General features: G+C 35.2%; 1 protein-coding gene across 2 annotated transcripts; it reads right to left on the reverse strand.

Moving 5' to 3' along the window:
* Positions 1-441: 441 nt before the first annotated feature.
* Positions 442-12,155, reverse strand: LOC113108304 (LIM domain-binding protein 2-like). 2 transcript variants are annotated; one of them, XM_026271271.1, is made up of 10 exons: positions 11,920-12,154; positions 10,151-10,253; positions 8,959-9,131; positions 7,466-7,588; positions 5,676-5,759; positions 5,461-5,584; positions 4,330-4,383; positions 3,577-3,701; positions 1,797-1,856; positions 973-1,071 (listed from the first exon to the last, which is right to left on the reverse strand). In XM_026271271.1, the coding sequence occupies exons 1-9, from the start codon at positions 12,049-12,051 to the stop codon at positions 1,797-1,799; spliced, it is 978 nt and encodes a 325-aa protein (XP_026127056.1). In that variant the 5' UTR covers positions 12,052-12,154; the 3' UTR covers positions 973-1,071. The 2 variants fall into 2 exon arrangements, with proteins under 2 accessions (XP_026127047.1, XP_026127056.1); XM_026271262.1 differs by lacking the exon at positions 1,797-1,856 and having other exon boundaries at positions 442-1,071; positions 11,920-12,155.
* Between the last annotated feature and the right edge of the window lie 377 nt (positions 12,156-12,532).

Consider the following 12,532-nt stretch of genomic DNA (forward strand, 5'->3'; position numbering starts at 1 on the left):
TGCTCACAATGGGAATTTTTTTCATTGAGTTGTTGTAGCGAAACCTACGACAGCGTTTTAGTGCCACGTAAAAAAAATTCTAAGATCACGAGATTAAAGTCATTATATTTTGAAAATAAAGTTGAAATATTACGAGAACAAAGTCTAAATATTTCGTGAATAAAGTCGTAATACTACGATAATAAAGTCAAAATATTATGAGAATAAAGTTGAAAGGTTTCGAGAATAAAGTTGAAATATTACGAGAATAAAGTTGAAATATTACGAGAATAAAGTCTAAATGTTAAGAAATTTAGGCCTTTATTCTCGTAGTATTATGAATTTATTCTCATAATATTATGACTTTATTCTCGAAACATTTAGACTTTATTCTCGTAATATTTCGACTTTATTCTCGTAGTATTACGACTTTATTCTCATAGTATTTCGACTTTATTCTCGTAATATTTCAATTTTATTCTCGAAACATTTTGACTTTATTTTCGAAATATTACGACTTTAATCTCATAGTCTTAGATTTTTTTTTTATTTCAACGTGGCACTAAAACATTGTCGTAGAAACCAAACAGTATGGCACAGAATGAAGCCAAGACATCCACTGAGTTTTTAAAAAGGCTGAAAAATTATTTTATGAAATGAACAGATTTTTTTTTTTATATACTTTAAATGGTTGAAGCTGTATGTCTCAAGTATGGAGTACCGTGTTACACCAACATAAACGCAAGCATGCACACACACACACCTCTCTTCAGCAATCTCTCCTCTATAGATGAAGATTCCCCCATCCCATCCCTTGACAGCACCGTTGCCATAGCTACCCACTGTCAGATCACATTACTCCAACTGCTGCATCGCCATGGTATCTGCCTTACTGTCCTGGTTGCTAGGGTGCTGGCTGTTCCAGGAGCTGCCATTTCCAAGTGTCGGTGAGTCGGTGTAGTCATGGAGACCGTCATCATGGAGACCGTTGATGGGGTCGTATTGTTCGTTCTCTAGGCGTGTGATCAAACGCTCGTCCACGTCACCCAACTCCCCTCCCATTAGAGAGGGCTCTCCTACCATCATCACATCCTAGAGAGAGAAAGACAGAGAGAGGGAGATAGAGAGAGAGAGGGAGGGAGAGAGAGAGAGAGAGAGAGGGAGGGAGGGAGGGAGGGAGGGAGGGAGATAGAGAGAGAGAGAGAGAGAGAGAGAGAGAGAGAGGGAGGGAGGGAAAGAGGGGGGGGGGAGGGAAAGAGGGGAGGGAGGGAGGGAGGGAAAGGGGGGGGGGGAGGGAGGGAAAGGGGGGGGGGGAAGAGGGGGGGGGGAGGGGGGAGAGAGAAACAGAGAGTGCGAGAGAGGGGGGGAGGGGGAAGGAGGAAGGGAGAGAGAAAGAGAGAGGGAGGGAGAGAGAGAGAGAGAGAGAGAGAGACGGAGGGGGGGGGGAATGGTGGGGGAGTAAAAAGAGAGAGAAAAAAACAGACAGAAAGCAGAATAATTTATGGCTGTTATTTTCCAAAAACTAAACTTGTAATATAGCTAATGCAAGCATACAGTAGATAATAATGAGAATATTTTTTATATATATAAAAACATGGGTGTACACACAAGCTTTGTTAAATACGCAGTCATACATACACATGCACACAAACTTGTCTCCAGATACTAGCTCTTTGGTCTTTAATTAGATTTTTTTTTTTTTTCAGACAGAGAACACCTAAATAACAACATATGTGCTAATTAAGCAAATTTGCATTGCTAAGTAGCTCGTTAAGACAGCACATGCTGTTTGATAACTGTCTGCATGTGTCACTCACCTAGCTAAGCTCCGCCTCCAGCCACCCGCCACCCCTCGTTTCCCCGGCGACACGTTTAGGCTGGGGACCAGAGACGGACAATACTAATTATCATCAAATCAATTACGGCTAATTAGTGTCAATTACAAAAATAATAATAATCAGAGTAGACAAATGACTATATATATATATATATATATATATATATATATATATATATATATATATATATATATATATATATATATATATATATATATATATATATTTTTTTTTTTTTTTTTTTTTTTTTTTTTTTTTTAATGCTCTAATATTACAAATTACAATCACACTGGAAACTAATTGTTACTTATTATAAACAGTAAAACAATACAATTCAGGTATTGACTTGAAATATAATAATACATTGCATAGAAATAGTAAAATATGGGAAAATAAGCTCTCTCTGTCCCTCCTTCTCTAAACTGCTTTATGGTATTTACACAAACACACACACACACACACACACACAGTACAGACGTCCAAACATTCTCCATATATTCATTTTAGTTTATCTCCCTTATATGATCTTTTCAGTGTGGACCAGTGATTATCTGCGAGTATCTGTGTTCAGAATGGAATACTTGCTTACTATGTTCTGAAAACTCTGCAGTATATACTTAATCTTACAAGTTTACATTTTTTATTTGAATTCAGTGAGTTCTGGAGAGTTAAATGTGATCTTAAAAAATATTATTATAATTATTTTGCATTCAGATTCCAATTTTGTCATAAATAAATAAATAAATAAATAAATAATCTTAGCTTTTGGTCATCCAAAAAATCTGTCAATAGAGATTCATAACACTGAAGATTAAAGGTCACATTTAACACATAGTTACATATTTGGTAAAGCTGGTCCAATTTTTGTGCCATTTAAAAATGGTTTGAAATTATTTTATTTCAATACTTAAAGCAGCTGAAAAAAAAGGAATAAGTTAAATCAATAAAAAAAATATATATATATATATTTTGATTATGTTTTATTTAATTTATATAATAATTTGCTTTTATGTTTTTCGTTATTTTTGAATTGCAAGCAGCCTTTGGTTAATACTGTCATTTAATTACTTTTCCCTTGAAAAGTTAAGTAAGGGACTACTCTTAATTTAACCTTACTTTAATTACACTTACTTCAGTGTGCAATATTATTGTATTAAATACTGTATAGACCACATAACAATTATATTTAACATAAAAATGTAACATTTAATGTTAAAAGGTATATTATTAATGTAACCTCAATCCCTGGACAGTTCAAGAATAATTCATGCAATTTTATATTTCATGTCTATCCTTGTATTCTTCAACAGGTTGAGGTTAATATGGGATTTTGGAAGTAATTAGTTATAAGTAATGCAATGCATTTTAGAGAGCCATTAGTGCAGTAATTTAATTATGTAATCAGTTTTTAAATATTTATTTAGATTTAATTTTTTATAGATTTTATTTTAATGATTTAACTTTTTTTTTTGTCAGTGCATGCTATTTAGATTTTATTGTTGGTGTTTAACAGCGATAATGCCTGTTTGTTGTTTGAAGAGGTTTATTTAAGGTTGAACACACTGCATCATGGGATACAGTACTCCACTGCACAGTTTAATCTGTAGTTTTTAGCTGTGTATCCTGAGAAATTAGCATACTGCTCAAATTATACATTCTACACACTGCAGGAATAGTAGTAGTAGAATGGCAGTATGGTACAGTAAATACACATTCTGAACATAGCCTCAGGGTAAGCATCTGTGTGTATGGGATGTACCTGTGAAGGAAGGCTGAAGTTATTGGCTGTGCTGCGCTTCTTGCTGTTTCCTGTGTTGCTATTGGACGCGCTTCCAGCTGAGTTCCTCCTCCTCCGTCTCTTTGTTGCTGGTTTGGCTGGCTCTGCTGTCAATCAAAACATAAACACAGCATAATGCAAAATTAATCAACATTGCATTCCATGCATGTTGTAAAATGAGTGAAAACAGAGTGGATTAATAGACGGGTACAAATACAGAGTTATCATATATACTGTACTTATATATACACTGTATATTTTAAAATGCTAATCAACACTGCAAATGAAATCATGAAAAGTGTAGTGGTCATAAGATATTCTTTAGCATTTATGCAGGAGAACAGAAACAATTTGATTTGCATTTCCTAAAGAAAAAAAAGGAGTACAGCAGGATGATATTTTGAATTCTGCCATAATGCAGTGCTTTGTGCAGTGAAAACATCAAATTTACTATGCAAACGGATGCAAAAAATTAAATAAAAAAAAGATGTAGACAAATCACAATACAGTATGCAAATATTGCATCACTGCAGTTGGTTAGATTTCGAATGCAGAAGATTCTAGCAGTATCAGTGGGACATTTTTATTGGATTGATGCTGCACAGGTTGAATAATTTTTTTTTATTTTTTATTAAATATTTAGAGGTATGAGTATGGTAGAAACTTCCAACCTCAGAGTTTGAGGCTCTGCCAAGCAAAAAAAAAAAAAAAAAAAGCAGAGATGAGCATACATACATTTTTTGGAACTAGTGGGAAATATTTCTGTCTTGAAGCTGGGCGAGGGTCCAACTGAAATGAAAGAAATTAATAGTAATTAAAAACATTCCACTGTTCCATCATTCAGAATCAAACATGTACATTTCCTGAGAACATTAAATAATAGTGAGGATGCGAAGGGTAAAGAGAATGAGTAAAAGAGAAGAACAATAAAAGAGAGAGAGTTGCTTGAGAAGAACAATGCTGTTATTGTTCAGTAAAAGTGATGGAAATAATGTCATATAACAGCAGGAGGTAGTTTTCCTTTTCTTTTTTAAAGCAGTAAAATAGCACATAAATAACCACACAAGGTCAAAGCCTGCATTAATTACTGCAGATCACAAAACCCTTAACAGCCTGTGCTCAGTACTTGGAAATGTTAATAAGGAATATTAAATATGTTTACAATGTCCTGTAAATTCAATGACATTGTGTAGCTCTTAAAGAGGAGAACAACAGAAAGAAAATAAACGCTGGGGGGAAAGAGTAACAATGCTGGTGCTTCTGTACTAATCTATCATGACAGACTGTACTTAAGAGAGAAAGAAAGATGAGAGGAGACCTAATCAAACCAATTATGTTGCTTGAAATAAAATAAACGTTTAGGCTGGAATACACTACATGACTTTTGCCCAGATTGATGATTTTTAAATTTGTGTAGTACATACCAGACTTTAATTGAAATTGCTTAAAATATGAATTTATTGCATTTATTTCAGCTAGATGCGAAGACAACAATTCTCATTTTCATTTAGCTTAACTTGATGTACCAAAATATCTAAAACTAAAATAGAAAGTAATGCAATATCGATATTATATATGTAACTAAATAATAAAAATAAAAATAATAAAAGACAAAAACATATATGATAATGGGAAATAAGAAAGTGTGTGTGTGTGTGTGTGTGTGTGTGTGTGTGTGTGTGTGTGTGTGTGTGTGAGTGAGTATGTGCATACATGCATGTGTGTGTGTGTGTTTGTGTGTGTGTGTGTGTGTGTGCGTGCGTGTGTGTGTGTGTGTGTGCATGTGTGTGTGTGTGTGTGTGCATGTGCGTGTGTGCATGTGTGTGTGTGTGTGTGTGTGTGTGTGTGTGTGTGTGTGTTTGAGACCTGGTGGTGTTGTCATCCTCTGCCATTGTTGAAAGAGGCAGGACTTCAGGCAGTCTCTGGGACTCAGTCCATATGTCTTATGCCTCGACATGAGCTCCTGCATGGGCTCTAGAATCACACACAACTGCACACAAACAAACACATTTAACACATTTAAATGACCATCCGTATGAGAGTAGTCGGTTTGTATCTGTGTATTCATGACAGAAACATACTCTGAGGTAGTTCAGTGTGAGGTTGGTAAGTCCCACTCGGCTGATGTTTTTGGACAGTTGTTCCACAGCTCCAGGGTCTTGTGCCTGACAAAGACACACACACACACACACACACACACACGGACACACAAGTCCATTTATTCTCTCTCTTATTTTGTGCTCCATCCAGAACTCTAATTCATTACAGGATATGTTTCCATAGCAACATCCTGACAGCTTAGCTAAAAGGTTTGGATGCTTTCACCTTGATTGATAAAAAAGGGCTGAAATGCATTTTGTTGTACCTAAACTAACTAGCTGTGAATGTATCTGAAAATACCCGAGTTTGCTAAAATGCCAAACAAATTCACGGGGAACATAACCCACATGACTGAGGAAATCAGATTATCTAAAAAACAACAAATTAGTTTTCGATTATTCTTGAATAAAAACAATGTCAAGTAAAATGTTAATCCACAATGCAGGCTATGAAAGTTAAAAATTTGCAGTCATAAAAGAGGCACTTGGCTCATGTGAAGAGAAACAGACTTGTGAGAATAATATTCAACACATGGTATAGGAAATAGTGTTTTACTTATGTTAACAATGTATGATTCACACGAAACATTACTGACGTAAAGAAAAGGAACCTTATTTACACAAATGTGCTTGAATGACATTTTTAGCAAAGGATTTGACAGCCATTTTTATCCAAAGCAGCTTACATTGTACTCAAGAATTAAAATTAACCATTAACACAATCCCATAACCTTGGTATTGCGCGCATTATACTCTACTGTTTTGAGTTACAGCTTACTTTAAATATCGTATGATGCATATTGTTTACCAAAATAGCATACAAAACAGTGTGCAGCATGCAATAATAAATATTTCAAATGTTTGCTACATTTTTGCCAAATGACCTCAGATTCAGTTCAGTTATGTCTGAAAATAAAAATAACTGTTAATTATATTTCTAATCAAATTTTAAGTCAAATTTGATTAAATGTACGAAAATAAAGATATATTATTATCCTTGGATGTATAATAAACCAAAAGTAACAAGCGTGGACTGTGTTTGAATAAAAAACTAGCAGAACTTCATATTTTACAATTGCCCATTGCCTGGACATTTCATGCTTGATTGTTTTCACCTGTTGCTCATTACATCTGCCTAGATAATCGCGGTTTTTTTAGTCACTCTTTGTGAAGTCTTACTTTGTTTTGTCTTTCTTTCTTTCTTTTTTATTTGTTTTTTTTTTTTTTAAGAAATTAAAACTTTTATTCAGCACATTAAATTTTCCAAAAGTAACATTAGAAACCTTTATATTGTTACAAATATATGTTTATATCAACAATTCACCCTAAAAAAGTGTAACATTTTGCATAAAAAAATTATGCAGCACAACAACAAAATTCAATTAATGTTTTGATCACAGAAATAAATTACATTTTAAAATATATAAAATAGAAAAATGGTTATTTTAAATTGTATAAATATTCCCATTGTTACTGTTTTTTTAGATGTGACTCAGTCCATTCAAATTTTAAATGTAGTTTTATTTCATTTTAGTAATCAAGATAGAGCTGTTAAAATTGTTGCTGATATTTCTTCTGCTTCATCTGCTGCAATGGGAATCAAAGATCAAATCTAGCACACTGCATTATGGGATACAGTATTCAAAACTGTGCTCTGTTACAAGCTGCAAATTCTGTCCAGAAGGTCATCCTGGTTGCATATAATTTTGGTGGAAATAGCCAATATATATATTTTTTTTTATCTTTTTTATTCATATTAAAAAGTAACTCACATTTACAGCCAAGACACTGCGAGGAATGAGTTCACTGTAGTGTGTGATGGTGAAGTGCCATGTTTTGATTCTCATGAGGTCATCAAAGGTGAACACAAGAATTAGACGGCCTTCTGTACACACCTGTGCAAAAAAAACAGGAAGAGAATCAGGTCTGTGCGGAAGTACATTTACACCTTTGAATAAAAAATTTACAATTCTGAGAAAAGAGACCAACTGAGATATTGCGAGAGAAAAAAATGTTTGTTTTTGTGTGTTTTTGTGACTTTTTTTGCACTTTTTTTTATCTTGCAATTCATATTTTTTTGTAATTGCAAGTTTATTTATAAAACTTTTTTCTGTTAAAAAACTTTTTTTTCACAATAGTTTATATCTTGCAACACTCATTTTTTTTTCTTGCAATTGCGAGTTTATATATCTAAATTCGGACTTTAGAACTCACAATTGCAAATTAATATCACACAACTCTTGTGAGACAATTGTGAGATAAAAATTTGCAATGAACATTTTTTTCTTCAGTGGAGGAAACGGCATAAACCGTCCTTTACACCCTTAAGTTTGCTTATCGTTCAATTAACCCTTTTTTTCTTACTTTCATAATATAATAAGACACCACACAAAGAACACAGACATAATCTTACAGTCCTCGTTAATTATCTTGTATCTTCTGAAATCACAACACTGACTTGACCGCAGCACAACACGTGAGAGAATTACTTCTAATTACTTTTAGTTTTTCATTAACTTAAAACAAATCAAATGATACGGCTCTCTCATTAAAGCAGTGTTTTCGGAACAAGCAGGATTCGGTGTGGAACTCTGAACCCCAACATTCTGTTGCCGGGGGAACGGAGGATAGCTGCGAGGTTGGCATAGCAACGGGAGGGATGTAATCCCAGCAGACACGCTCTGATCAATGCCTCCAGTACACACACACACACACACTTGGGAACTGTATCTGTGTAACTTAGCTACTACATACAGTCTTCCAAATCGATATTTAATTCACAAATGTTAATTTACTAAAAGCAAAGTTGGATAAAACTCTCTCTCTCTTTAACTGACAATTGAAAGATTCTGCATCGTAATGGCATACCGTATGAATATTGCATAGGACACTGGTTTTACTAACACGATAGCTTTGGAACTAAGTATTCATCTGATACTAGTTAAATAAGCAAGAGCTTAAACTTGCTTAAAGACAATATATGAGAGAACTAGCAGACTTATCACCAGCATCATCCTACAATTTTAAAGCTAAAGCTATAGGATAGAAAAAAAGAGAAGCAGTTTTTGTGGAAGAGGGAGGGAGGGAGAGAGAGTGAGGAAGAAATGAGAAAAAGAAGGAGGGAGAGCGAGAGAGTGGGGGTTATATTTCCCTTTTTTGTTTTGTGCAGTTCCAGCCCAGAATTCACAATGAGGAATACATTAGAGCTCGAAATGAGCAAGCAGAGACTCACTGAGCCAGACTTGAGTGTGTGTGTGTGCAGTACCTTAGTGAACGTAGGTTTGCCGTGCTGTGTGGTCATAGTACACTGATGAGAGTCGACAGTAATAGTTGAGTTGTTGAACGACTCCTTTGTTTGTTTCAGCTCGAAAAACAACTCATAGACTCCTCCTTCGAACAGAGAACTGAAGTAACGAGGGATCAGGGTGCGCCCGATGGCTGGGGCAGAAGGAGGGAGAGAGAGAGAAACATATGTGGAGATGTCAGTTGCAGTCGCTGGTTACCAAACGGGAGGAAGACAATGGTATAGATGCAGAGATCTTTATTTATTTATGTCCTTATGATGAAAGAGACTCAAAGTTGGGTGACACACTGGCCGAACACTTTAACCGGCAACTGTGTGTGTGTGTGTGTGTTGTGTGTCTCTGAGTGTGTGGTCCCCTAAGAGACAGAAACAAACAGGCTACTGAATGCCGCGGGCGTTAAGTCCAGCAGGCTGTGCGCGCGCTCAGAACAGTTAGTGCTCTGGAGCTGTCAATCACTGCAGTAGAGGTGTGTGAAGTCTGCAGGTCCATATTTATTTGAACACCCCAGACCTGTCAATCAAATCTCACCACATACACAGTGAATAAGGAATGAATGAGAATGAGTGAAATCCAGCACAACTGTGTCCCTGTCTAACTCCAAACAGTCTGAAATTCATCTAAATTCAAACTCAGAAACCTTAGAAAGAGAGAAAGATTTTCTGATACCAGAAATGCTTTACACATTTTTTAAGTACATGCGCGCTCACAGATCTAATTTTAATTTATTACTCTGATCACGTGTATACAGTAATTTCAACATATTTTGATGTTTACAAGTTCGGTTCGGATCCTCTCTATAATATAATTTTATGTTGTGGTGTTTTTAGCAATATTATTTTGTAAATATTAATAACCAGTAAATATTAATAACCAGCCCCCTCAAGGCAGTTTTGTAAAAAATATTCCCAAGAACACAAACACAAGATTACAGTAATAAATATCATCATTTAACATTTTTTTCTTTATGCTTATATTTGTCATCCTGTTTTTTTTTGTTTTTTTTTGTGCACATAAAATGTGTTAAAGCCAGAAACTAAAAACATTAGTCAATGTATGCATGCACTGTATTTTTACTGTTTTTATTTTTATAATTAAAATGAATGTCATTGACTCATATATTCATATCCTGGTTATGGCTGTGCACACACTCACTGTATGTCTTTGGCCCCTCCTCCAGGCAGAATGAGAGAGTCAGTGTGGCGTCTTCTTCAAAGAACTCAGTGCAGAATGCATCCCACCACAGAATATCACAGTCCTTTGGGATGACACATGAACACATATTTAACACTGAGTGAGACTTGGCCTCTGAATGACCCAAAATGACCATAATTAGGCCTAGTACAGTGATTATCATTTCAAAGCGTTCTGTTTATTATAAACACACACCCAAGTTGACTCTCCCTATTAAGAGCAGCAATTTACACCACAAATCCAGCCAACTACTGCTGGCCTGCTATTGAGATTCACTTGATTGTATTGGATTTTATCTGTATTTTGACAGCTCTTGCACTTATAAACATGTGAGTGTGTGTTTCTATCATCATTTCAACAGTCCGGTCTCTCTTAGTGGTATCTGTCAAAATATTATGACTCCAGGTGTGCTGAACAGCATTTCATACCTCTGCTGATACAATTTATTTTCTCCCACTTATTCACATAGCTTTTTCTGAGTGTAGGCAATATTTTAAAAGTACTATTTATTGTGGATTATTTTTGCACACACACACCGATGGCAGCTGGAGAAGCAAATATTAACACAGCTTACACTGCAGTTTAAATCAGGACTTACTGAGGGAGAAGAATTATATATATATATATATATATATATATATATATATATATATATATATATATATATATATATATATATATATATATATATATGAATCATGGGAGAGTAATACTGCTCACAGTTTGTCTGGTCTCTTTCTTATGAAGAGTACTATTCTAAATCTACCACATAAACATTACAGAACATCACCTTGCTGTTTGGTTCCTGAAAACCTCCACATAATCAATAGTGCATTTAGCATTTTACCAAACCAAGGACTAATGTGTTGTGTTCCTAGTTCAATCCAGTTCAGCGAAAGTCCTTGTCTGTAAATGAACAGTGGTGTCACACTGTGGTGATGCCAGGGGAATTAATCAATTTGTTAGAGGTATTTTTCCATGTATGGGGACACTTTGGCAACTTCAAAATAATATACTTATTCAAATTATGTTCCATCTATGCTAAAACGTGTAAAGTTTTATAATTAAATATCTGATCAAGGCTTTGGCAACCCTCAAGTGAGCTTTGGTGTTTGATGTGATGGTTTGGTTTTTCATTTTGAGTTCAGCAATAATTATGTTTTACAGTAATGGCATGATGATAATGACATTTATTTCAAAGTTTTAAGCAATACGTCAACTTTTAGCGCATATAAATACATTTACAACTAGCCCATTACTTGTTTGGTAGCCTAAAATATTATAATTGATTAAATACTGATCTTCGAATTGCTGTTCACTTCATATTTTCATCATTATATATATATATATATATATATATATATATATATATATATATATATATATATATATATATATATATATATATATATATATATATATATATTAGCAGTATTTAGAACAGAATTTTACGATATTATGTAAATACTAATTTAATTAATAATATATTTTGAAGTCCTTTTAAGTCTTTTAATAATTTTATCATTTCATTATAAAGTAATTATTTATGTAAAATTCTTTCTTTAAAATCATCTTAATGGACAGAAAAGTTCTCCTGATGATAGTTACATGATATATCGATATTATGTAAAAAAAAAAATTATGTTCGCTTCATACTTTAAGAACGTAAAACGTATCGTAAATAAAATAAGTCTTTATCATCTGTTGTTGTATTTTTCGTGATCACTCACCTCAGGCCGGGACTGGAGCCGTTTGTTGAGCTCGTGCATCCGGTACTCCGGCTGCACCGGGTAGGGCGCGTGTCTCCGGTAAAACGGACCGAACGGAGAGGAGTAGAAGGGGTCGCGCGGCGCGCCGGTCATGGTTTCTGTTACCGACAGCGCGCGAGGAGCGCATCCACACGCAGCACGTGGAGCACGACGATCGTAAACATACACACACACGCGCGCACGCGCTCGCGGACAAACGGAGAGATGCGACTGTCAAATCACACGCGCGCTCTGCTGTGAGAGGAGAGCAGAGGAGAGGGGGAGGGAGGGACGACTGAAAGGAGAGAGAGAGAGACGAAGGAGGGGTGAAGCAATGGAGAGAGGCTTCTGTAAATTGGAGGGTCTTTCCTTACAGTACAGTCTGACAAGTTGGCCAATTAGAGCAAAATTCAATGCAATGCAATCACTGTTTGCTTTTAAAATGTTTCGGATAAAATCCCCAATGTACGTCATCAGCTAATAGGCCTACTGCAGTATGTGGTATAGTAGGATGGCTTGCTGATGTGCAAATTAATTGCACTGAGCATTGCACATATTTAATGCAGTACTGCAACTACTGTGCGTGTGTGCGCGC

The sequence above is a fragment of the Carassius auratus genome, chromosome 1 (genome assembly GCF_003368295.1).
Source record: "Carassius auratus strain Wakin chromosome 1, ASM336829v1, whole genome shotgun sequence".
Taxonomy (NCBI): domain Eukaryota; kingdom Metazoa; phylum Chordata; class Actinopteri; order Cypriniformes; family Cyprinidae; genus Carassius; species Carassius auratus.

Coding starts and splice junctions, on each gene's coding strand:
- LOC113108304 (XM_026271262.1), bottom strand. CDS start 12,051: ATGACCGGCGCGCCGCGCGACCCCTTCTACTCCTCTCCGTTCGGTCCG. Junction 10,254..11,919: donor GGCTCCAGTCCCGGCCTGAG/GTGAGTGATCAC, acceptor GTCATCCCAAAG/GACTGTGATATTCTGTGGTG. Junction 3,702..4,329: donor TCCCACTAGTTCCAAAAAAT/GTATGTATGCTC, acceptor TTTGATTGACAG/CAGAGCCAGCCAAACCAGCA.